A 23,009-nucleotide genomic window follows, 5' to 3' on the forward strand; every position below is an offset into this window, starting at 1 on the left:
CTTGCAAGCCAAATATGGCCTTGAATAAAATGGACTTGATCGAAAAATTAAATAATAATGTAGTAAAAATCCCATATACGAATGGTATACTTTTAGCATTCGCATAATGTCCAAATCTGCGTGAGAGGAGCGTTGATATGTTATTATTATCATCGGTAATGTACCGGTTAAGGTTGGTTTTGGATATACGAGGGTCATCCGGAAAGTAGTACCCGTTCGTGCCGCATGAAGTGCTGACGACGCGAGTAGCCGCTGGACGAGGTCAGATAGCTTCAGTGGCTTGTCTGCCTTCTCTGAGCCAAGTTGCGTGACGCTAGCATTGCCTGTGTTGTTTCTGTGATTGTTTACAATGTTTAAAAAAATTGAGAACGCCGCCAGTTGTGAAGTGAGGGCAGTGATTAAATTCCTCAATGCAAGAAACGTTCGCCCATGTGATATTCATCGCCAATTAAAGGAGGTGTATGGAGACAATGTAATGGACGAGTCGTCTGTTCGGCGGTGGTGTCGCAACTTCAACATGGGGAGGGGGAACACACACGACGATGAGCGTTCGGGGAGACCGTCTGTCATTACAGACCAACTGGTGAGCTCAGTTGACGAATTCGTGAGGAACGATCGGCGCGTCACAATTGATGGCATCTGTGAGCATTTTCCCAATGTTTCTCGAACAATTGTTCATGAAATTGTTAAACACCATCTGCATTATGCAAAAATTTGTGCAAGATGGGTCCCTCGCGTATCTCAATGAGCTGGCGGCGAAGGACTATGCAGCAGGAATACAGAAACTTGTCACACGTTATGACAAATGCCTTAATTTGCTTGGAGATTATGTTGAGAAGTAGTTTAAAGTATCCTCTTTCAAATAAAATTTTTTATGTTTGTTAATATTTACTTTTGTGTCTTTATTTCACGAACGGGTACTACTTTCCGGATGACCCTCGTATAATCAAATATTTCTTTTTTATTTAAAAATGAATTAATCAATTTTATTATTAAACCAATTAATCTCTCTCCTAACAAAAGACAACCCAAAATTCTACTCTACAACAAGCTGCTCCTTATCTCTGTACACTTCCTTCATCCCTTCATCCCGTCCAACATCCATATCCTATTCCATCCCCTTCCTTGTTTGCCTAACATTCTCAACTCTATCGCAATCTTCAGCATCCCATTGCGAATCAATATGTTTGCATCCATTGGTTTCTGTCTCCTTAAGATAGGATTTCTCCCAGCAATCCCCTCTCCTCGCCAACCATACCTAGGACTTCCTCACTTGTTTTCCTTTCTGCCCACTTCACATTCTCAATTCTTCTCCACACCCACATTTCAAAAGCCTCCAGTCTACGTCTATCCTCCTCCTTCAACGACCACGTTTCCGCGCCGTACATAGCTACGCTCCATATCAAAGTTTTTACGAGCCTTTTCTTAACATCCTTGCTCAACGTACCTGTCATCAACCCCCTTCTCCTTTTAAAAGCCTTTTTGCTCAGCGCAATTCTTCTGCTTACGTCCTTACCACTTTGACCATGTTGGTCTCAAACACTTCCGAGATACGTAAATTGTTCCACCTACTCTAGTTTTTGCCCTCCTATTTTAATGTTTAGCTTAGCCTTTTTCTTCCTGGAACATTGCCTATTCTTTGTTTTATTTACATTGATTCTCATCCCATATCTACCACACTGAATTTGCAATGCACTCAGCAATACTGGCAACCCCTTAGCTTACTGACAAACTAAAGCTTGGTCATCAGCAAACCAAACTGATTTGACGAATTACCCTCCAAATTTCATTCCTATCTTTAGTTTTTCCCATGCCTCTATAATAATTTCCTCTGCATATACGTTGATCAGCACTGACGATAATGGACAACCCTAACTTACACCTCTTCCTAACACTTCCCATCTGGACTCTCCGTCTCCTATTTGTATCTGGGCAGTCTTTGAGACATGTACAGTTTCGTGATACTTGATTGTTATTGAGTTGAAAAAGGATCGAAATCCATTGTTTCACATAAGCCTTTGCCTGCAAAGATAATCGTGCACTCTTTTAATCTTAATCCTGCCTTATCATTAGCATTTTTCTAATCGAATTTGAATTTTTAGCTGGAATTGATCTAAAACAACTAATACCTACTCAAGTATTTTTTGAAATCGTGGACGCGAACCGATTTCCAGTCATGGAAGATTCAACGTCATCGGCGTTTTTGTGAATTTCACCATCAATTTGTCTTTTTATAACAGCGCCCTTTACTTCTTCCTCGGTCCTATGTATCCAGTTGCTCAGGGTCTAAAAATCTAGCAATATACACCCTCCCTTGGTCTATTCTTCCCTTTTTTTGAAATAATGACCGAGAAAACACGAGTGAAATGTTAGATAGGTTAGGTGAAATGTTGGATAGAAATTTTAGAAGGGTGTAATTAGCACGGTTGGTCTAATTATATATCTGACATATTTCTCACCTTTCGGTGCTTGTATTGAACACGTGAAGTTCGCGCACTCAAAAAATTGAAGCTTGCATTCTCGTATTTTGCGGCACCCCGAGACGAAGCAAAAAGTAAATCACTTTTCCCTTTTCCTACCTTTTTTCTTACTCAGTGACATTTCTATATAATGGTGGAGGTAAAAGTCCCATAGTTATCAATGTATAGCATTTTAAATTTGCACGTTTTTCTCTTTGCTTGCAATGTTGCATTAAAGTGAGGAAAATGGAATTTTAATTTCAAGCCAAACGCTATAATACAAGAATGAATTCAAGAGATTTTTCATTTAGCTGGCGCAGTAATCGCAGAAATGTAGTGCAGTCGCATATTGGTGAAACAGTGTGCATTTTGCAATGTTCAAATCAACTGATATGCTAACTTTGTGCTGATTTAAGGAACCATTCAATCCAATCATGGAAAATATGAAATTTTTTATGGCTTCAGGTAGATGATTCTAGTTTTAAGGCGTGAAGCAACATGCGAGAGTGGTATTAAATGGTTGAGGGAAGGAAGGAGAGGGCGTGTGGGGCGAAAATGAGAACCGAGGAGGAACGATCTTCAACGTTGGAAAAACTTTCCCTTCCGAATATGATCGCATACGCATCTGTGGTTGGTTGCCTGGGGTGGAAGTCTCACGAGAGAAACAAGAGGCGGGATGTGAAAGGGTGCGTTTGAATTAACGAAAAGGCTGCTCACAACTATTTCGGTTCTCGTTATACTGCGTTTACAGACTAGCCACTCAGTTGAGAAAATCGAAAAAATGTCCGAAATCACGCAATTTCTACGAAAACTCGTGAATTCTGTCGTTGAGAGCGATGTTTCATTTAGTTTTGTGATCATTTCGTATTTTTCCATTGACCATTAAGCGTGAAGGCTCAAACCGAAAATACAAAGCAGAAACGGCTTCAGTAATGCACCTGAAGCGTTAAAAAGCGATAGCGGACTATCTACGTAAAAAAACACAGATTCCAGACCCTGAGGAAAAGAATCGGGTCAAAGGAAGTTCGTCGGAAATATCGGGAAAAAATTCAAGAACGGGAATCAAAGAAACTAGCTACCACCCTGATTCGAATCGGGTTAAGGCACTGGGGCTGAGTGCGAATACTTCTCATGACAGCCGTCCATGGAATTCGGCTCGGGGGGTTGAAGGCCTCGAGGGAGGGCATTTCGTGTATGGGCGAAAGCAGCAGGCCGACTGTCGAAAGAGGGATTTCGGAGCTTGGAAAAGGAAGGAGAGACCTGGTGCTGGCTTCTTGTTGGTGTTGCCACTCGCATACGGTGCGCGCGCTTACTCGGCAGCCTTTTCGTCACCGGAAGCGCTTGGCCGAAGAGTCTATCCCCCCTCCCTCTCCGAAGCGAAACAGAGAGAGACGACACTTCCCATCAATCCGCGCGCCAGTGGGTAAGATCTATTTGCGTGAAGAGGAACGCGGGTGTTTCCAATGGGGTAAATTCCGGTAATACCTGCCCCTCACGAATTCACAGCTGGATAAAATCGTCACGAAGTCTTTTCGGCACTCCCCGTTCAGCGTTGAGTTTTCGAACAATTTCGATAATGCGAGGTGACTGATGTCCGATATATCGAACCCATTAATTTGTTATTTCTTAGCAGCATTTCCTACCGGCTTAGGGTAGGTTTTTGATGGACCCTGGTCCTTTACACGGTTCCATAGTACTGTGTGTGTTCTACGGTTCCTGGCCCTAAGCAGGTTTCATGCTGCTTCCGGGAATTACCGTCGCGTAGGTTGGCTTTTTGGACAACAGTTTCACCCCGAGTCCTGGAACCCGACATCTATCCTCAGAGGCTTGCTGAGGCTGCATTGTTTAGCTGATGAGACCTCGGCATTAATTGAGACCAAATGCAGCCTCAATGGCTTTCTATTATTGCTCGAGTTCATACAACAATTGTCCTCCTTGGTCTTTGAAACAGTGCCAGGCGGGACTTGAAATTTCCGAAATAACCAGTTTATGCCTGTCATGATTTCAAAGTGCAGGAAAGATTGGAACAGAGTATCGGGGATTTTCAAGATTGAATCTATGCAGAGCACCAGTTGAAATGGAAAGTTTGTTTGAGGAATTTGTGACTGCTGTGGGAACTCTACTAAAAAATCAAAACTGTTGCCTGTGTCTCATCACATGTCATCTCTAGGATATAACAGTGAATTTGAAATGAAATTTTTCTTTCTTCTTCGACTGATTGAAAGTTTCATTCTTATTTTTTTCTTCCTAAGTCGAAGTTAAGTTGGTAGGCGTGAGTGCAAGAGGCGCACGCACGGAGAGCGGGGTAATGGCCGTTGCCCACGAAGGACGAGGGAGTTCCCCAAAACGGCCCTGTCCCTCCTTAAATGGCGGTGCGACCCGCGACTCAATGCGTGCGACGAAAGCGAGCAGACAAGGGTAAGGGAGCCGGGCGAATCACGGGGGAGGGAGGAGACGGGAAGTTCCTGGGTTTGAAGTGTTGACGAGAGGGAGGGAGGGAGGTAGGGAATAGGAGAAGCACCGGAGAACAATTATTGGGACGGCCGGAGAGCGCTGAGCTTTCTTACTGGAGTCGGCGTCGATATTTCGTCCACATACCACAGCAGGCAAGACTGGAACACGAGGAAATTTAGAGCAGAGCGAAAAACGATCTTAAAGCATGTTTTGTAACAGTCGAACAGACAAATGAAGATAGTTCAAGAGATGACAGAGAAAAAATTAACAAAAACTTAGAAGAAAATACTATTGCAATTTTAAGTATCATTGGGTTGCATAGGCTCTGGCAATTCTGCGGAAAATTCGACTATGAAAATGATATTCCGCGTCTCTAGTAACTGCCATACGATCAAAGGTTTGGGTGAAATTCATTTCTCCTCGAGTATTTTGTCAAATTTTGTCTAGTTTTCATTCGAAGTATCTACCTGTTATAGGTAGGCTTTGGACGGGACCTAACGACTAGTTTCTTCTATGTAATACGGGAACTTCCTCTTGTTTGCCCTGCATTATTTCTCTCTTCGTATATTCAGAGCAGTGAAAAAGTTCTATAGTGATGAGGGCGCAGTATTACTTAGAAATTTAATAAAAATAAATGTAGTAATTTTATATTACTGTAACGGAATGCGTTATATTTGCCTCATTCAGTCATTATTGTGGGATAGTTTAAAGTTAAAGGCAAGGCATCAACGCTCTTCATGTGCAAGCAATTTGGCACAGGAACCTTCCATGGTGCTGAATTATAATAATGGCTAGGATTACCGTCGTTATTTAGGGATAGAGGTCACCTGGTTATACCGAATCCTTTTTTTCCCGTCCCGATTACTCACATTTCGTCCTGCCTCTTCGTGTCGGCCGTTACAAAGTACACCAGCTGCAGGGACGGGACGCTGAGGATCGTCCCTTCGTCACTCACCACGGTCCCACCGAAGAACACGGGGAAGGCGTGGGCGTCCCACGTCACAGGATTGAACATGACGGGGAACGTCAGGTTGAGTTTCCCTGACTCCACGTCGTCCATCACGTGGCTTAGCTCGAGGATGTCGTTCCTGAAGCACTCGTCCACCCATCGCGCGCACACGTCCGAGTACTTAAACCTCTCCCCGTCCACGACGGCCGTCGCGTTCTTAATGATCTCGTCCAGGATTTTCAGTTCGTCCCAGACGGCCGCCGTGAGGAGGTTCCCCAGGTCCGGAAGCCTCTGGTAGGGTCCCGTGCCGGGGGCGTTGGCTCCAGGGCCGTTGTACATCCCAGGAGCTAGTCCCTCGGTGCCCGCCGCCCGTGACAGTTGGTGCGCCTCCTCGGCGATCTCCTTGGGCACCACGATGACCCTCCCGAAACGCCCGGGCCTCGTGATCCGGCCGACGTTGAACCGCGCCGAGTAGTTGAGTGAGAAATACGACTCGACCACGTTCCGCTCCATCTTTCCCTGCCCGCCGACGGGGCTGAAGAGGTACTCCGGGTCGATCTCGGAGCGCATGCGTTGGAAGCCGGTGAAACAGAGGGCGGCCACGAGGAACGGCACGACCAGGAAATAGCCGGGGTTCTTAGCCACAACGACCCCGAGTTTGTAGAAGAGCCGGGCCAGCTGCCGCTCGACGGCATTCATTTTGCAGAACATCTTGCAGCTCTGTGTGGGAAAAATGGAATACAGAGTCAGTAAGGATATCATGTCAACACCATAGGTGACGTATTAGCCTATGGGGGAGAGCATTCGGTTGTGAATGGACATTTAAATATTTAAAACATGGGCGATGCCTCTGGTCACTGCAAACAGAAACATTTTAATGATTATCACGAATAAGTAGGAATTATTGAGTATTCAGAGGTAACACTGGAGAAGGATGTGGCTCCCCTTCCCTAAATTTATGAATAAAATAAACCTTAAAAATAATTACTGGATTAACTGTGCTCTCATTACATTCATTCATTCATATCAATTTAATTTAAAAAAATAAAATTATTATGTTTTAAAAAGTAATGCCATTAGCAGCACCCTAAAATCCACCATATCCACGCGAAATATAGGGAACCAAAATAGACTAAAGCAAGTACTTCATACCGTGAGCCGTATGATAAGAAAGTAGAAAGCAAAATACTTTTGTGAACCCTATGCAACCAAATGTATAACAATAATAGTGATAAATATGATATGAATGGTGGAATGTGGGTTTATTGATCGGAATCGTAAGTTGAAAGTGGGTGAGTAATTGGCACGAGATTCGGTTGTGTCGCGACCGAGGTGGCAAGAGATGAGGACGCACCTTACCCTGCGATTAGAACTAATTTTTGCGGTATTCTAAAATGTCATTGCAGTCAATAAAAATTCACCCCATCACTTAGCTCGAATTCAATTAGCCATTCAAAGTGATGCCACTCTCAAACGCCTGAGCTACGTCGATCATAGTATGTACCAATAAGGAAATTAGGCTTCTTTTAAAGGTAATGTAACCCTTAATGTTTTGAATATTTTGTGACAAATCAACAAACTAACTGTCAAGTTGAAAAACATCACATTGATCGTGAAGATTAAAACAATGAAAAAAGAGTGAATGTAATCCCGTTGACTGAATAATGTGTGCTGCATGTTATATGGAGGAAAAGTATACGGCTCAAACAATTGTGAATCATGGAACGACTTTTTTCTTCGTCCAGGAATAATTTATATTTCTGCAAATGTGTAAATTAAATAAAGGAGTTTGATATTAAAAATGCGCCGCTAGCGTGGTCAGCAAATGTGTGGCAAGATACTGTCGCATTTCCCTGCAATGATCTCAAAAGAATTTCTTCCGCTTCCGTGAAAAGGGTTCCGTAAAAATTGAAGAGTATACATGCGTTTAATCGATCGCGGTATGCTTCAATGCATCGGATTAGGCGTGCGGAATGGTCACCTAGTCAAGTGGCGCCATTTCGCCGTTCCGTGTGGCATTGAGGCCTCATTTAGAAGGGAAGGGACGAAATGGGAGTGGCGTTCAATGCGCCGTCCGGGTGTTCGGAGTGGATCATTGGCACGTTGCATTGGGATTGCAGGTTCGTGATCCGACTGAGCATGGCAATTTTATGATCTAAAGATCACGAGCGTGAGGCACTTCGGAGCCTGGTGAATCGAAAGAGAGAAATAGAGGGGGGGGGGGCAGAAGAAGCGGCGACCCCACCCCCCTGGTGACGTTCCCCTCGTAAATGAAGAAATGGCCGCGAACCACGTGAGGGGGTCGTTTTCAAAATGGCTCCCAGCTTGGAAGATGCCGAATGTCCTCTGAGAATTTACATTTCTTCCCGGGCAAAATGGGCGAGTGGCATATTACGAAGGACGTTGGCCCTTAGTTTGCTTTTTCGGATTTTTCCTCCATGAAAACATATAAACATAATCTCCCGAAAATTATTTTAGCGCCGATTTCTTTAGATACGTATTGTAAAAGTTACACCAATAAATTCCATCGATAATGATCCCGACGCAGGAGTCCAGCAAAACGTCCATTAATTATAGATTAATTCAACCACTTCATGCTTGAGACTTGAGATTAACTTCATTATTTTATTTATCTAGCGACACTCAATGCTATTCATCCACATCTACACAATATTCCATTGATATTCGTCGAAAAAGACTGGTAGAAAAATAATATATAGAGGTAAGCTAATCCTCCTCTACATGTGTTACCATTGTGAAAAAAGGCAAACATTATTTGTGGTAAAGTTTTAAGAAACGCTTTATAATACTACATTTATTGAAGTATTGAAAGGATACTCATTACGAAATTTCATACAATATTGTATCAAAGAATCTAATTGAAAGAAATGGCCCGTGCTCCCTGTCAATAATAATTCGTGCACATGTGAGCGAGGTTTACTTAAAAACGCGACACAGCAATGTTTGAAATCTTTGAATGCTAGATTAACTTTTGACTTCATTATTTGGGAAAAGAATTTAAATTGAGTTGGTGAATCATAAGTAAGGATTAAAAGTTGCGGAAACGCTGTCATTTAATGATAGATTAGCACTTGAAAACCCCTACATAATATGTACTCCATCCATGCATATATATAGCCTTCACCTTAAACACGAACCTTTACATACACTGATCATCTCTCTCGTGAGATGGTAAGTCGTCAAGTAATCGTAAAGTTATTGTTGATCATTATGTACTTTGTTATATTTTCATTACTATTTATTAAAACGAATTACTACATACGTTTACTGCACAGTGCATTAATTTTGGACCATTTTTAGTCTAGAGGTTTTTCAGAAAATAAATAATTATCGAAAGAAGGGAATTGCTCCACTAGAGAAATGCAATGCATAGCGATTATAGGAAATTTTAAAATACCTACATTAAATAATCGGTAAAAGCAGTAGCTTATCGGAAATGGATAATATAGGAGATGTATGAAAAGATTTTTTTCCCTACTTAAACACTTCAAATCAGGGCGGTATTATGATTTCTACCGGCCCTGGGGACATCGTATCTTACTTCTGATATTCCTTGTTTCGATATATTATTATGTGCATTCATCGTTTTATTCATTAACTATTATTTCATAAACCTGTAGGTGTCCTTGAATCTTTCTTTTTATAATATTTATGATGAAACTATTGAACAATTTCATATTGAGATGTGGATGACGGTGGAACAGGTGAAGTGGACGGAAAGGAAGACAAACGGAAAAGTGTTAGCCAGTGTGGGGGAGGAGAGAGGATTATTGTTGGGAGAAATCCAGAGGAGGCAGGGAAGGTGGATGCCGTACATTTGGATTGGCGATGGCATTTTAAAGACTGATAGAGGGGAGAAAGTTAGGCAAGCTAGGTAGGCGATAGGCATGTTGGACGGACTGAAGGGTGGCAGAAAGTATGCGGAATTAAAGTTATTCTTAATATTGAGGGTTTTAAGATTGTGTCTTGCTAGGTGAGGCTAAGAAATGTAGTCGTGCTCAATTCTTGTCCATTCTAACGCACTTAAAACTGTACACCACCTAATTATAATTTAATTTTTTTCAATCCTTCTGATTCTCATAAAATTACATGTTATTCCTGTCTATGAGGCCCTTAAGGTTTCGTAGGTGCTCGATGCCTAAAGTACTGGTACCTCAAGGATAAGGTAACCTTGCAAAGAATCACAAAAGGAAAATCTATTGCCCGAGGAAGCATATATTTAGATGCGTCTCCTCCTAATTCATTCATGGTTGTTATAAATACTCCCTTCCTATGAATGGAGGATTAAAACACAGTTCTTAATAAACTGAAGGCTTTCCACATGAAATAATTATCATTAAAATGGATTAAAAATAATAAATACTCTTTGGAAAGTTTTGTGAAATAGAATCTAGCACTTTCGTAAATGTTTCCTGATACCACTGGTTCTTAATAAGAAAATACTCTGCTTACTTCCCTTCTGGTCCAACATGGTTTCAGTTTTCCAAGGGTTTTGCAACTGCTGATAATTATTTTGGAAAGATTCCATTTGTTAAGTGCTTATAAAATGACGATTTATCCCAAGGAACGTTCACGATTTACGTCACACACAAAAACTCGATATCCCAGCTGAAGCACTCAAGATTGGGTGGGAAACAGTGGATACGTATTAATTCCACGTGTATGGAATTATTATTCTTTTATCACGGCCATAGGTCTCCTGGAGTTGCGCGTGCGCGGTAATCCGTTAATGGCGTCCCTTTTCGTTCAGTTCATCTCTCCCATCGTGCATCCGTGATTTGCTGTCGCTGTCCGGGAGAGGGGAGGGCTTTTAAAGTGGCTTCTCCTGCTGTCGATTGCATCAGCAGAGTTTACTGACCAGGGCTGCAAATTGTGGCCGATCGGGATGGCCTAAAGCACCTACTTCCATTGCCGTTGGACATTCGTGCGGAACGCAGCTTTTGGGATCAAGCCAATATATCGACGACGCAATAGATGAAGGAAAGGATGTTGATGCGGTAATCGTTGACTTTTCGGCAGCTTTCGACCGAGTGCCTCACGATAGATTATTGTTAAAGTTGGGAGTCGTTACCATTGGATCTGGGGGTAAAGAAATGGATAAAAAATTTTCTTAGGGGTAAAATTTAAAAAATGAAAATAGGGGATGCATTTACAAAAGAGATGGTCATAGCAAGAGTTCCACAAGGCAGTGTACTAGGGCCATTACTCTTCCTAATTTACGTAAACGATCTACCGAATAATTTACATTCTCAAGTAAGACAAGTGGTTTATTTTAAGTTCAATATGGAGAATTTCCACCAAGTGACGCCAGAAACTGTTTTATTCATTATAGTGTGATCAATTTCCAAAATGTTGGAGATTGATCGACAGAGGGGCCAATGTAAATTTATCCTATTAAAAAGAAACATTTTAAGACCATAAACATTGTACATGGATTTCGAATCCCAATTTCTTGTAAATTGACGGAATTCCAAGCTAGAGAAGCATGATAATGCAACCCATTGGCCAAACTGGGAACCTTGGGCCTACGTATTTTACCAATGAGGCGTATACTACTTTTTATCTGGAAAGGGTGGTCGCATCATAGGAAATACGTCGATTTCTATATTACCACTCAAAATGTTATGGACTTTAGTTTATGGACAGACTACGCAGCAACTGCAGTGGATAGGAGACTCAAAATCGAGAAAGTGGTAACGGCATCGGCGTTGTAAATCGAAGTACTGAGTTCGAAGAAAAAGAATGGAAGGGTCTGAAGAGTCAGACATGAGTAAAACCGGTTCCCATACAAATAGATTTGACCCCCATTACATATACGCTCACACGTTCTGTGTGATATAATCAAGTTTGGCGGGACTTCACAAAAGTTAGGGTTACCTATAGTGAAAACATCGACTGCAGAGTTTTCAACTATTATAAAAAAACGGCTGCACGCCTTATGGTATTTGGTATCTTTGTCATGTGGTAGTCACCTATAGCACATGACCATGCTTCAGATTAGCGACATTTTGCTGCCGTTATTATTCAAAGTAGAAAACTACAAGGTTGTTGTTTCAATTTGAATTGAAAAACATGTCCATTTTCAATTAGAATAAACTTCTGAACTCCTTATTATTTTGTTACTTTTTTAAAGAACTTTGCATTGACCGTAACGCTCTCATCAGTCTCGGCGAGGGAAAGTAGTCTAGTTGAGCGAAAAAGACGGGACGGTTATGAACCAGTTTATGGTGTTGTGAAATCCTTGCGGCTACCCATTCGCTCTCCAAGGCGGCCGAGTGTTTCAATTCGTTGGAGAACAGTCTGCATGGACTTTCGATGCGGGAAAGGAATTCAGAGACAAGCTCTCCTGGAAGTAAATGTCTTTAGGTTTCGAAAATTACTCCGAAAAACTCGTAAATCGCCAATATGGCGGCGAAGAGACGTCGATTTTGAGCTCCTCCATTGTGGCCTGGGTAGGAAAACAATTGACTCATCGAGTGAGCTTCATTTTCAAAGTTCGATGAATTACTCGTTAGAGTTCATTTGGTCGGATGAGTCGAGGAGCGTAACGGTCACTGGTATTAGCGTGGAGTCTTGAATACTTGATACATCATCATAATGGTCGGCAGTCTTATTTTATTGGCGGACTAGATTCCCTTGTAATTAGCATTCCGTGATCATAAAGACTTTAACTTACAGAAAAATTAAGAGGCACTGGTCTGATTCTCGGCTGATCGGATTTTTATGATAAAAATAAACAAAAAGTATAGGAACTTGTAAAGACAATTTGTGTAATTCGTTGTGAGTGGAAATATACAAAACAATGCTCTCTTTAAATATTAACTCAGCGTATTTAAATATCGTTCAGTGAGATACTCTTTAGATTGAAAATAATTAAACTTGTATTTAACCTCTGTGGGATAATTTTACGTTTTACTTTCGTTTTTCTAGTGAACAGTTTTTGTGCCCGGTATCTTGACACGAACTCTCTTTCTCTTGCCGTAATGGAGTTAATATAGGAACGACTGTTACCTCTCGCCCTTGTTCGCCGAAGAGTCTACATTATCACTGCGTTTTCAGTTAGCTTGTAAACTCTATGTCATAGCGGGATATTATTTACATCAGTTTTCGGAATAATGTGGCTTTTTCACCTTTCAGTCTTTTCCGCTCAGCGTTGACAAATATAGGATTGGATGAATGCTAAACATACTTGGTAATTAATGATAGAAAGATATAGACCGAAAGCACTTCGGAAATTGACAATCTGGCCTGCTGAAATTCAGAAGTTGCCGACACCTGCACTAAATTGGGTGACTCTAGTCCACGAGAATCCATTTGTGGGAGCTAACCTAAGTTTTTTTAGCATTGGACTGGTATATCTGTTTTGAATTCCGCTCCCGAATTACAGGACCTGGCATTTAGTTTTATCATGATTGGTGGCGAGCTTTTCGAAACTGCATGCCTAAAATATGGCATAAACGTAATGATCTCAGTTTTAGCCACCACAATATGACCTCATCCTTCGGCTTAAATACACATTCGACTACAACAACAGCGAATAATCAGTGCATATCTTTGTTTTATTTCACTGATCACATTCACGAAGTCAAGGTACTACGAAGCAAGCAAGAAGCAACCAAAAGATTTTGTTCATTTCCGTTACCTATCTTTCTCCTCACAACTAATCGCAAAGAAAGAAAGAAAGAAAAGCAATCGATTCCGGTCGTTTCTGAGCGCGTATAAAATACTCTGGGAACGGCAAGGTTGGTGGAGAGTTTCGAAAGTATTGCATGTGTTCGCATCAAGTGAAGGTAAACCGAAAAAGGTTCCCGGCAAGGCAAGGAAATGCCGCGACTCAGGTTGTTTATTGGAAGAGGGGGAAGTGGAGATTCTCGGATTGGTCATGACCCACAAAAAATAAAAAGAAAGAATTGGTGGAGCTGAGGTCCCGCCACACACCCCCCCCCCCCCCCCCCGCTAATGGAAACGGTCAACGCCAGAAGTCGAGTCCTTCGGTTGACGCCCTCCGCCTTCCTGGAGAGACGCCCTCTGCATTACACTCGCCACCTCACTCGGGATGTTCGAGGGAGGGAGGGGGAAAGAAACCAAAACTCACGCTCTCGTGCGGACCTCCACACTGTCATGATTAACCGGTCAAGCCCCTCTCCCAAGCCGGTGACCTACTCACGAAAACACACAGTAACAGAGACCGTGGTTGAATTGTATGATTTTGCTCATGTGAGGTTACCGAGACATTGAAAGAAATTTTATCTGCTCCAAAAAAAAGATTTTGAATTATTTTTTATTTATCAACTGCCGATCGTGTGTGTCAAAAAGCGCGAATAGAAACGAGGGCGTTAAGTCTCGGGTGGAAATTCCAGGATGGGGAGGAGCGAGAGGGATGATACGTTTAAAGTATCGCGACTTATTTTTTGACCATAAAACTACTGTAGTTCGTTCCCCGAAGGCTAAAGAATTTCACGATTATTTTCCGGATGACTTTTACAATGGAACATCATACTTTCTGAGAAAGCTTGACAGATAACTAAATCGCTACCCATTTCTGCAAGTCTATTTGGCTCCATTTACCAATTGTTCCGACGTTTTCCCACAACCTTTGCAGAATCACAGACTGTAAAAACAAATCCCTCAAATTTTACTCATGCTGTGATATTCCAATGGAACTTGCGATTGCCGAGGAATAACTGAAATGTATCGCCAATGCCAAATGGAAAATTCAGAATGGGAAACAAAAAAGATGGCTACCTCTTGCGTAACATCATTTTTCGAGTGGTCGGCGACACTCGTTGAAAATGAAACAATTTCACCGGGAACCAGTGGCCACTGTTATTTCCTCACTCAGCGAATTCGAGGAAGACTACGGTATTTATTTGGAAAGCGGTATCATACAGTTCATGGTTTCTCCGAGTCGGCGCTCTTATATTTCCCGCATTTCTTTCTTAGCTGATCCCACAAGTACATATATATTTGGGAAGGGCCGCCATTTCCGATTCATTGCTATGGAAAATTCGTCCGATGAGTCTCGTACGTAGTCTTGTTGTAATTCAGTAATGTTCTCCTCGGTGACGAGTACAATGACACGAATTTGATATCATCTCATCCGCCAAATTCTTCATTATCTTCGGTTAAAAAGTGAAAGATGACTCACGTCCCATGACCGAAAGAGAAGAGAGCGCCACAGGCACTGGATGGCGGAACCAAATCCTCGGCTTACATCCAGAGTGCACTTTTTCCACTTCCCTTTCACTTGGAAGGACTCTAAGGGGGAAGGGGGCAGGAACGAAGGAAGGGAGCGTTGGTAAAAGTATGAAGACTTTTACCCGGAAGTGATGGATCGTAAGGCGACCATAGGTTTCCATCCTGCCCTCACATTTAGTTCGATTTCCCTTTCATCCACAAATCGCAGCTCCCTTTGCGGCGCCGGGCTAGTCTTAAGGGTGCCTATGGATGTTCACCTTTCCGGAAGATTGCGGTCAATTTCGGCCAAAGTGGCTGCCCAGTAGTTCTGAATTGAAAGGAACGGCGACTTCTTAATGATTCATTGGCTAGACGAGAAGTTCACCGATGGCTAGTTCGCTCTCGTCTGCAGAGGAGTAGCACTTAAGTAGCACTCTTAACAGGGGGAGACTGCGTACGTGTACATTGCTCTGCGGATTTTAATGTAATATTTTTGGGTGGAGCAATGCAATAGCGCTTTTCTCTAAGTTTGACTATCTCTGCACATCGTTCCACTGAAATAATTAATGGTTTCAGTGGCGAGATATTCTTATTTTTATAAATAAATATTAGAATCTACGGCTACAAAACACCAAGCCCCAAAATATGAATAATCGAATAGGAAATAATTATGATATATCAAAATACTACCTTGATCAAAAAGTTCCCGGAATAACCACCGTGTGGCGCTCCCATCGTTCCGATTTGAGTTCTGTTTTTTTTGTTAAATTGGTACATCTGTTGTTGATATTCCCTTTAAATCTTAGTGTCATAACTTGACATTTGCAAAAGTTACGTAGCCAAGAGTACATCTATCTCTGTGTGTGTTGGCGATTTTTTACAATTTCAGAAATGGATTTAAATTTGCAACAACGAACTTGTATTAAATTTTGCGTAAAAAACGGATTTAGTGGCGCACGGACGTTGGAAATGTTGGAAAAGTGTTTCGGCAACGATTCTCTAAACAAAACGGTCGTTTACCAGTGGCACGAGCGGTTCAGAAGTGGTCGTGAGTCAATCGAAGATGATGAACGCAGTGGCAGACCATCGACATCGAAAGTCGGTGAAAAAATTGATAAAGTAAAAGAAATGTTGGTCAATAACCGCAAATTAACCATCAGAGAAATAGCGGAGGACTTGAACATTGCCTATGGATCCGCCCAAAACATTGTGGTTAATGATTTGGGTTTCCGTCGTGTAGCAGCAAAGTTGGTGCCGAAAGACCTCAATTTCATGCAAAAAAGAGACCGTGTTGACGTCGCAAAAGACATGATTTGCGAGGCTGAATCCCATCCCACATTCATCAAAAGGATCATTACTGGAGACGAGACGTGGGTTTATGAGTACGACACGCAATCCAGACATCAGGCAAGTGAATGGCGTTCACCAAATGAGCCGAGACCAAAAACACCACGTCGTTTTCAGTCAAAAAAGAAGGCAATGCTGACGGTTTTCATGGATTACAACGGTGTAGTGCATCATGAATTTTTGCCAGAAGGCCAGACAGTAAACAAAGAGTATTATTTGGGCGTTATGAGACGTTTGCGTGAAGCAATTCGCCGAAAGAGACCAGAAATGTGGGCAGAAAACTCGTGGATTTTGCACCATGATAACGCACCGTCGCACAGTGCTATCATTATTCGTAATTTTTTGACGAAAACTGCAACAAATACCATCCAACAGCCACCGAATTCACCTGATTTGGCTCCCTGTGACTTCCTTCTGTTCAATCGAGTTAAAAAACCATTACGGGGAACGCGTTTTAGCAGCCGAGAGGAAGTAATGGAAAAATCGCAGGAAGCACTGATGGACATACCGAAAACCGAATATAAAAAATGTTTCGAGGATTGGATCAAGCGCTGGCATAAGTGTGTTGCAGTCGATGGGGATTACTTTGAAGGGGACAATATAGATTTAGATGAATAAACTTGTATTTTTAATTTTCTGAATAAATTCCGGGAAATTTTTGATCAAGGTAGTATTTTGATATCTATGGAGTTAATATTCTTCGTGAATTTATTTCCATGATTTCCATATCTATCGCAAAATCACCTGCATAATCTGCAGTCAGGAGATAAACTTCCAATAAAACTTTCTGTAAAATGATTCAATACATTTTACAGCTCAGAAAATTTGAGGTTCCGTGACCTCTTGAAACTAAGAAGTCCTTGCTGGCTCATGAAACGGAACGATTTCTAACGAATCAATGCGCTCGGTGCGTGAACAGGAACTCATCCTTGACCAGTCAAGCTATTTCGCTCATTAACACTCAATTAATTATTTCCTCTTTTTTTGGGTTTTTTTCATGCCACAAATTCAAATGGATAAGCATCAAGTCCCTTATTTGTTCGTTAGTCTTTATATCCTCTGTAAGGAGCTTCAAAAAGACAACAACGTAAAAAAATGCAGCAATGTGAGTGTAAAAGACGTATTTCATAACAAAACTAATTTAACAGTGCCATTATATGTATGCATATGTATACACACACACACACACACACATATATATATATATATGTGTGTGTGTATATATATATATATATATACACATATATATATATATATATATATATATATATATATATATATATATATATATATATATATATATATATATATATATATATATGTGTATATATATATATACACATATATATGTGTATATATATATATATATATATATATATATCTATATATATATATGTGTGTGTGTGTATATATATATTTTATTTTTAAAATATGATTAAGGTTTTTTTAAGTGTCGCTATAGATTGATATTCATGCTGAAATAAAATCAATTTCGTCAAATGAAAAGTACAATATTATCCCTCAGCTCTTGCAATCAACTATCATTGAGTTTTTGAACAAATACGTTGAAATGCAACGTGCAATTATGTCGGCGGAGGTTTTCATTCGGCGGGTTGGTTGAGAAGGACAGAAAATTCCAAGTTCTGATTAATGGAATCTACCTTACTCTGACCACACAGCAACTAATATTAACGCAAAAACCTGGCTTTCAATCCAATAATGTTGACGATGATCATTTATTTGATTGAAAATAAACTGGATCACGAAATATGTTTTATCAAAATTGTTATATGGAGTGTATTAAATGTAGCGAAGTCCGTCGCAGGTTCATGGCATTAAGAATTCATGGAAGTGCTCTTTAAGGAGCCACACTTTTTCGGAAGTAAAGGCACCCACCTACGCCAAAACGTGACTTCTTCTTGTTTCATTTTATCACGTCGCATGCCATCCTATAACTACTTCGGCATAACCTTTCACGGTAACCGAAATGATAAACGCATTATTAAAGGTAATTGAGGGAACGAAATTTACTTCGAAGCTCTTCTCATTACAGAACTGAAGAATTTTTATCGAGGAACATGCAGACCAGTTTAGATATTATTTGATTATTATTACTTAAACGCGCATGTGCAGATAGGCAATGTCAGGTGGCACACAAGTCCAAAGTATTACAATCAAACTTGCCATGGAAAAATAACATGACGTCTCAAATTCAATCAATATCACAAAAGATAATAAACAAAATCAGTCAGAAAAAAACAATACACCTAGAGGAAGCATCTAAACACTTATCTCTAAACATAAAAAAACATAAAAACATAAAACATAAAAAACAAGAAAATGCCCATCTCATTAACATCAGTTTCCTAAATCATTAAGAAAAAATCAAAACTAAGCTGTTGCATACAATTTTACACAACACATCAATCCGATTATTTTATAAATCGTTAGCATCTTTTCTTAAAAGTATTAACCCTGCTAGGAAAGGGCTCGAATAGTTTTGCAGCAAAATTGCTCCAATCAACAATGTTTTTATTAAGAAATGAAAATGTTTTTTATTTTTTCTTTGTGCCCGGCATTTTACCTTGAATTTGTGAAAATTCGTCCCTATTAAATTTGGATTTCCCGCCTCTTTCCTTGGTTCTGCCTAAGCTTTCTCTATGTTCAGAATGCGGAACATTCCATAAAGTCTGCTTGTTTTTCTTCTACTTTGGAGAGGTTCCCAGCCCAGCGTTTTTAACAGTTCAGCCACACTCTCCATCCTCCTATGCGAATTTTCGAAAATGGCTTCATCAGTCGGTCACCTCCCCTAATATTTCAACAGGGGATTATTATATTATATAAATATATTACTCCCATAGATAAATACCCACATTATTTATGTACACACAATTATACTATGCATTGTTTTACGCATATAATAATGCATAGCATAATTAATATATGGATATACATTTACATACAAAATTTATAAATATTATACTTACATATATTATTTAATTTTATAAATTAATTTATATTTTATTATATTATTATGCATATTTATACAGGGAGGAGCATTTATATAGTATAATAACTACAACAGGTTCATTCCCGACCTTCTGAATGAAGAGAAAGCACATCTTTGCGAAATTTATTTTTCCTCTTACCCATATTATTTTTTCTAATCCTCCCCGCACGCTATTCCAGCCATCATTAGGTGCGTCACTTCATAGAAGCCATATGTGAATTCCATTAAATTGATTAGATTCATAAAAACTTCTCTCAGGATAGGATCTTGGATAAAATGTCACCCTTACTCAAACAAGGAATTAAAACTTTGGAACTCCTTCAATTCTCATGGGTTGCCATTTACTTACATTCGCATTTCAAATTATTGGCAGTTTCCGTCGTGATTCCGCCAAAATGACGAGGATTTTGCCGATAACCTCTGCTTTCAGATCGTTTATCATTAGTTCACGATTGAGATTGGGTTAATCCTTTAACCCAATCTACCACTGAGTTCTTATAAAGAACATGTGGCCGTAAATACATCGATGAAAAACACCCTTAGTTACATATTCAGTCATTTTGTAACATTTTTTATTCCATTCAGAAATTCGTCAGAACATTCGTGGCGATATGATTGTGCTCTGGATTTGCGACCTCGACAGTCATGCGCTTTGAAAAGTGTGAAGGTGAACTGGTTAGGGAAAACACGCATTTTGTATGCTGAGCAGAAACCGCAGCTTTTCTTGTTCCCATTTCCCAATTGTTAGCAAATGAAATCTGTGAAGAATACCTCAAGGAAATTTTTCCGCCATGTCACCTGAGGAATCAAATTGGAGGTTTGATTTTGAAAGGTGAAGGTGGAGCTCACCAAAAGCCAAGCAATGAGTCGCCCAGCGTAAGGAACGTACTGTTCCTTCCCTTGTGCCGCCATTCTGCACTTCTCAAAAACTAATACCCATAACATATACCCGCTCAAGTCTAATGGAATCTCAGAGATTCGAACGCGGTTCCCACCGAAAATGTGTCCCCGAGCGCCATCCTCAGGCTACCACGCCGCTTCCAAGGGAGGAATCAGAGCGAGAAGATGGTTTCATCTTCGTACTCCTGAGGGACATCGCCAATTGTTAGCGTGACCAATACCAAAAGGTGTTGTGACAATCTATTCAACGTTACCTCTGGGCGATAATATTTTCCAAATTACACATCAGATTCACGATCTTGCAACACAAAATCATGGAGGTGTGGGTAATATTGCGAAATTAATGAACCTTTAAACAATTTAAACAATTAAAGAACGGATTAGCTAAAAATATTTCCTTTCGGTCACCATTTACATAAAAAAATTCCGGAATATGATGGTATAACAAATGTAATATGGATTCCATGCATTTTAAGTGTCAGCCGTTAGTTGTCATATGAAATATGATGCAATTAACCCATTAAATAAGGAGCACATAGAAAACGTTCCATTTCGCGCGATTGAAATTTCGTTGAGAGACTTAGTTTGTCTAAATGTGATGAAATACAGTTACGTTTTGGGTGATTTTATTGATAACAGTTGGTCCAGGAATATTGATGACCACCACTATAATGATTCTTTGTGGACGAGTCTAGGATTCACAGGTATTCACAAATAAGACCTACGGCAAGTGAAGTTAACACATTCTGAGTCCACATTAGAAGGGATTGTTATATTCCCTGCGTCGTTTGCGGCTGACCTGAAGGTTTCGGTATACCCACAGGAAATCAAACTCTTTGGATTTTAGTGGTGGACATCAACCATATTTAAACCCGGGACCCTTCTACCGGTGGCTAAATACAAGTACTTTACTACTCGGCTACCACTTAGGTCACCGTTGCTGACTTCGTAAAATAAAAATTTACATCCATGAGTGTAACTTAAGTCTCCAAATAACACATTCGGAACGATGACCATGTAACAAGGTGATTACTTCCTGATTCGACAGGGCGCACGGGTTGCCATGCCACTTTCGATGAGCGAGGGCAGAGGTATGTGCACTGTACCCCTTCAGCCTTTCTTCATCTCTCCCTCTCCTTGTTGCTCCTGAAGCAGTTGCAGTCTGATCTGATGCAGTTGGTTGAGAGTTTGATCAAACTGGACATTACCCTCAATCGTCAAATTTCCTCCTGCTCTCTTTTCATCCTTTTCGTTCACGCATTTTCGACGCCCGGCGTGGTGCAAGACTTGATGTAGAAGTCCTATTGGAGTTCTCCCTTTCTCTCCCCGGGGGAACGTCAAAATGTCCTTAGGAATCTCCGCCGTAAATTTAACTTTACAGTACACGAATGGTATATAAGTATGCCCTGTCCGTTCTGAGATACGAGCGAATTTTAATACCTTTAATGATGACGTCATGCTTTTTCTCCAATGAGAGAAAGTTTAATAAGAGTTAAACTTACCCAGGATTTCGAATGCCCTGAGGCACGAAGAAAGACTTCGAAAGACGGTGAAAATCCAAGTGACGTCAAGTAGATGCTTTAACTTAGAGCGAACAGAATATAAGGTTGGATGCATCGGGAATGGCAAAATGATTCATTCATTTACGCATGATACTCTGCAAGCCACCGCCAGGGGATGTGGCGGGGGGTTACAACACACCAGACTACTTCTGACACGCGGTGCCCCAAAATCTTCATTTTTCGCTGGGCACTTCTCTAACTACATTCTACCGGCTTATCCCATCCGCTTCTATTTCTTAATCGTATGGAGCGTTTCTATTTAAAAGTTTTAAGACAAAAGGTGTACATTCTCGATAAATATCACTTCTTACGTCCTGTGACTATACGAGCTGATCTGATAGAAATGAGACAACAGCAGATCCCCGCATTCCCCCGACACCTGTCGAAAGAAGCAAGTGACGAACATCCATGTCGGACGTGGCGGAGAACGCGCTGCTCCGTTAGCCAGCTGAGTCCCCTTGATGTGTTGTGTTCCGGGAGCGAGTGAGTTGAGTCGCCCCTAAAAGCTAAGGCTCTTTTATCTTGGAGTCGTTCTAAAAAAGACTGAACTGCGTGGAGGGCGTGATGACGGAAGTTCGCGTTGGGGAGGACGCGAGCGCTGGACTTGGACGGGGAAGTAGTCTACACTGAATGGAACTTCCGGTGAGGAGGGGGAGGTTAAGGAGAACGGGCTCATAGTGGCCGCCTTGGGGAAGGAGGGCTATTTGGTGGCAGGTTGAAATCCCTTTTCAAGGAAAAGGATGTCATCGTCATGACACAGTTTAAGGCGAAGTACTTACATACGTCCATATCGACCGAGTGGCTGAGAAAAGAACCGATCAACTGGTAAAATGATGACCCGATCTCTCCGCATTCCTCGGAATATTTTTTCCAAAGGGGCTTCTTCCGTTTACGAGACTGCAGTAAGCTTACCCTCTAGGGCCCTAAACATCCAATGCAGTAGACAACGTATTTAATAGTGCCATGCGACAAAAGCTATTCAGTCGCTAAGAGTTTGAGACTATTTACATGAACTTCATTCTCTCCTTTTTCGATTGTCATAAGTGTGAGGCATAAATAAAAAGTTCCGGGCAAAGAATAAGGAAATCGGGGGAGGACTGCGATCGCCCCGCCGGAGCCTTGTGTGCGCG

The 23,009-nt window shown here is 41.0% G+C and overlaps 1 protein-coding gene across 2 annotated transcripts in view; it reads right to left on the reverse strand.

Annotated features, from left to right (window-relative positions):
- Positions 1–23,009, reverse strand: part of LOC139692305 (patched domain-containing protein 3-like) — a 215,023-nt gene that overhangs the window by 18,690 nt on the left and 173,324 nt on the right. For both annotated transcript variants that reach the window (XM_071590411.1, XM_071590410.1), the window contains exon 3: positions 5,783–6,582. In XM_071590411.1, coding sequence (XP_071446512.1) covers positions 5,783–6,573 — 791 coding nt within the window. In that variant the 5' untranslated portion in view covers positions 6,574–6,582. The remainder of the gene's footprint in view (positions 1–5,782; positions 6,583–23,009) is intronic.

Source organism: Hetaerina americana, unplaced genomic scaffold (assembly GCF_022747635.1).
Source record: "Hetaerina americana unplaced genomic scaffold, ioHetAmer1.1.p SCAF_4, whole genome shotgun sequence".
Lineage (NCBI taxonomy): Eukaryota > Metazoa > Arthropoda > Insecta > Odonata > Calopterygidae > Hetaerina > Hetaerina americana.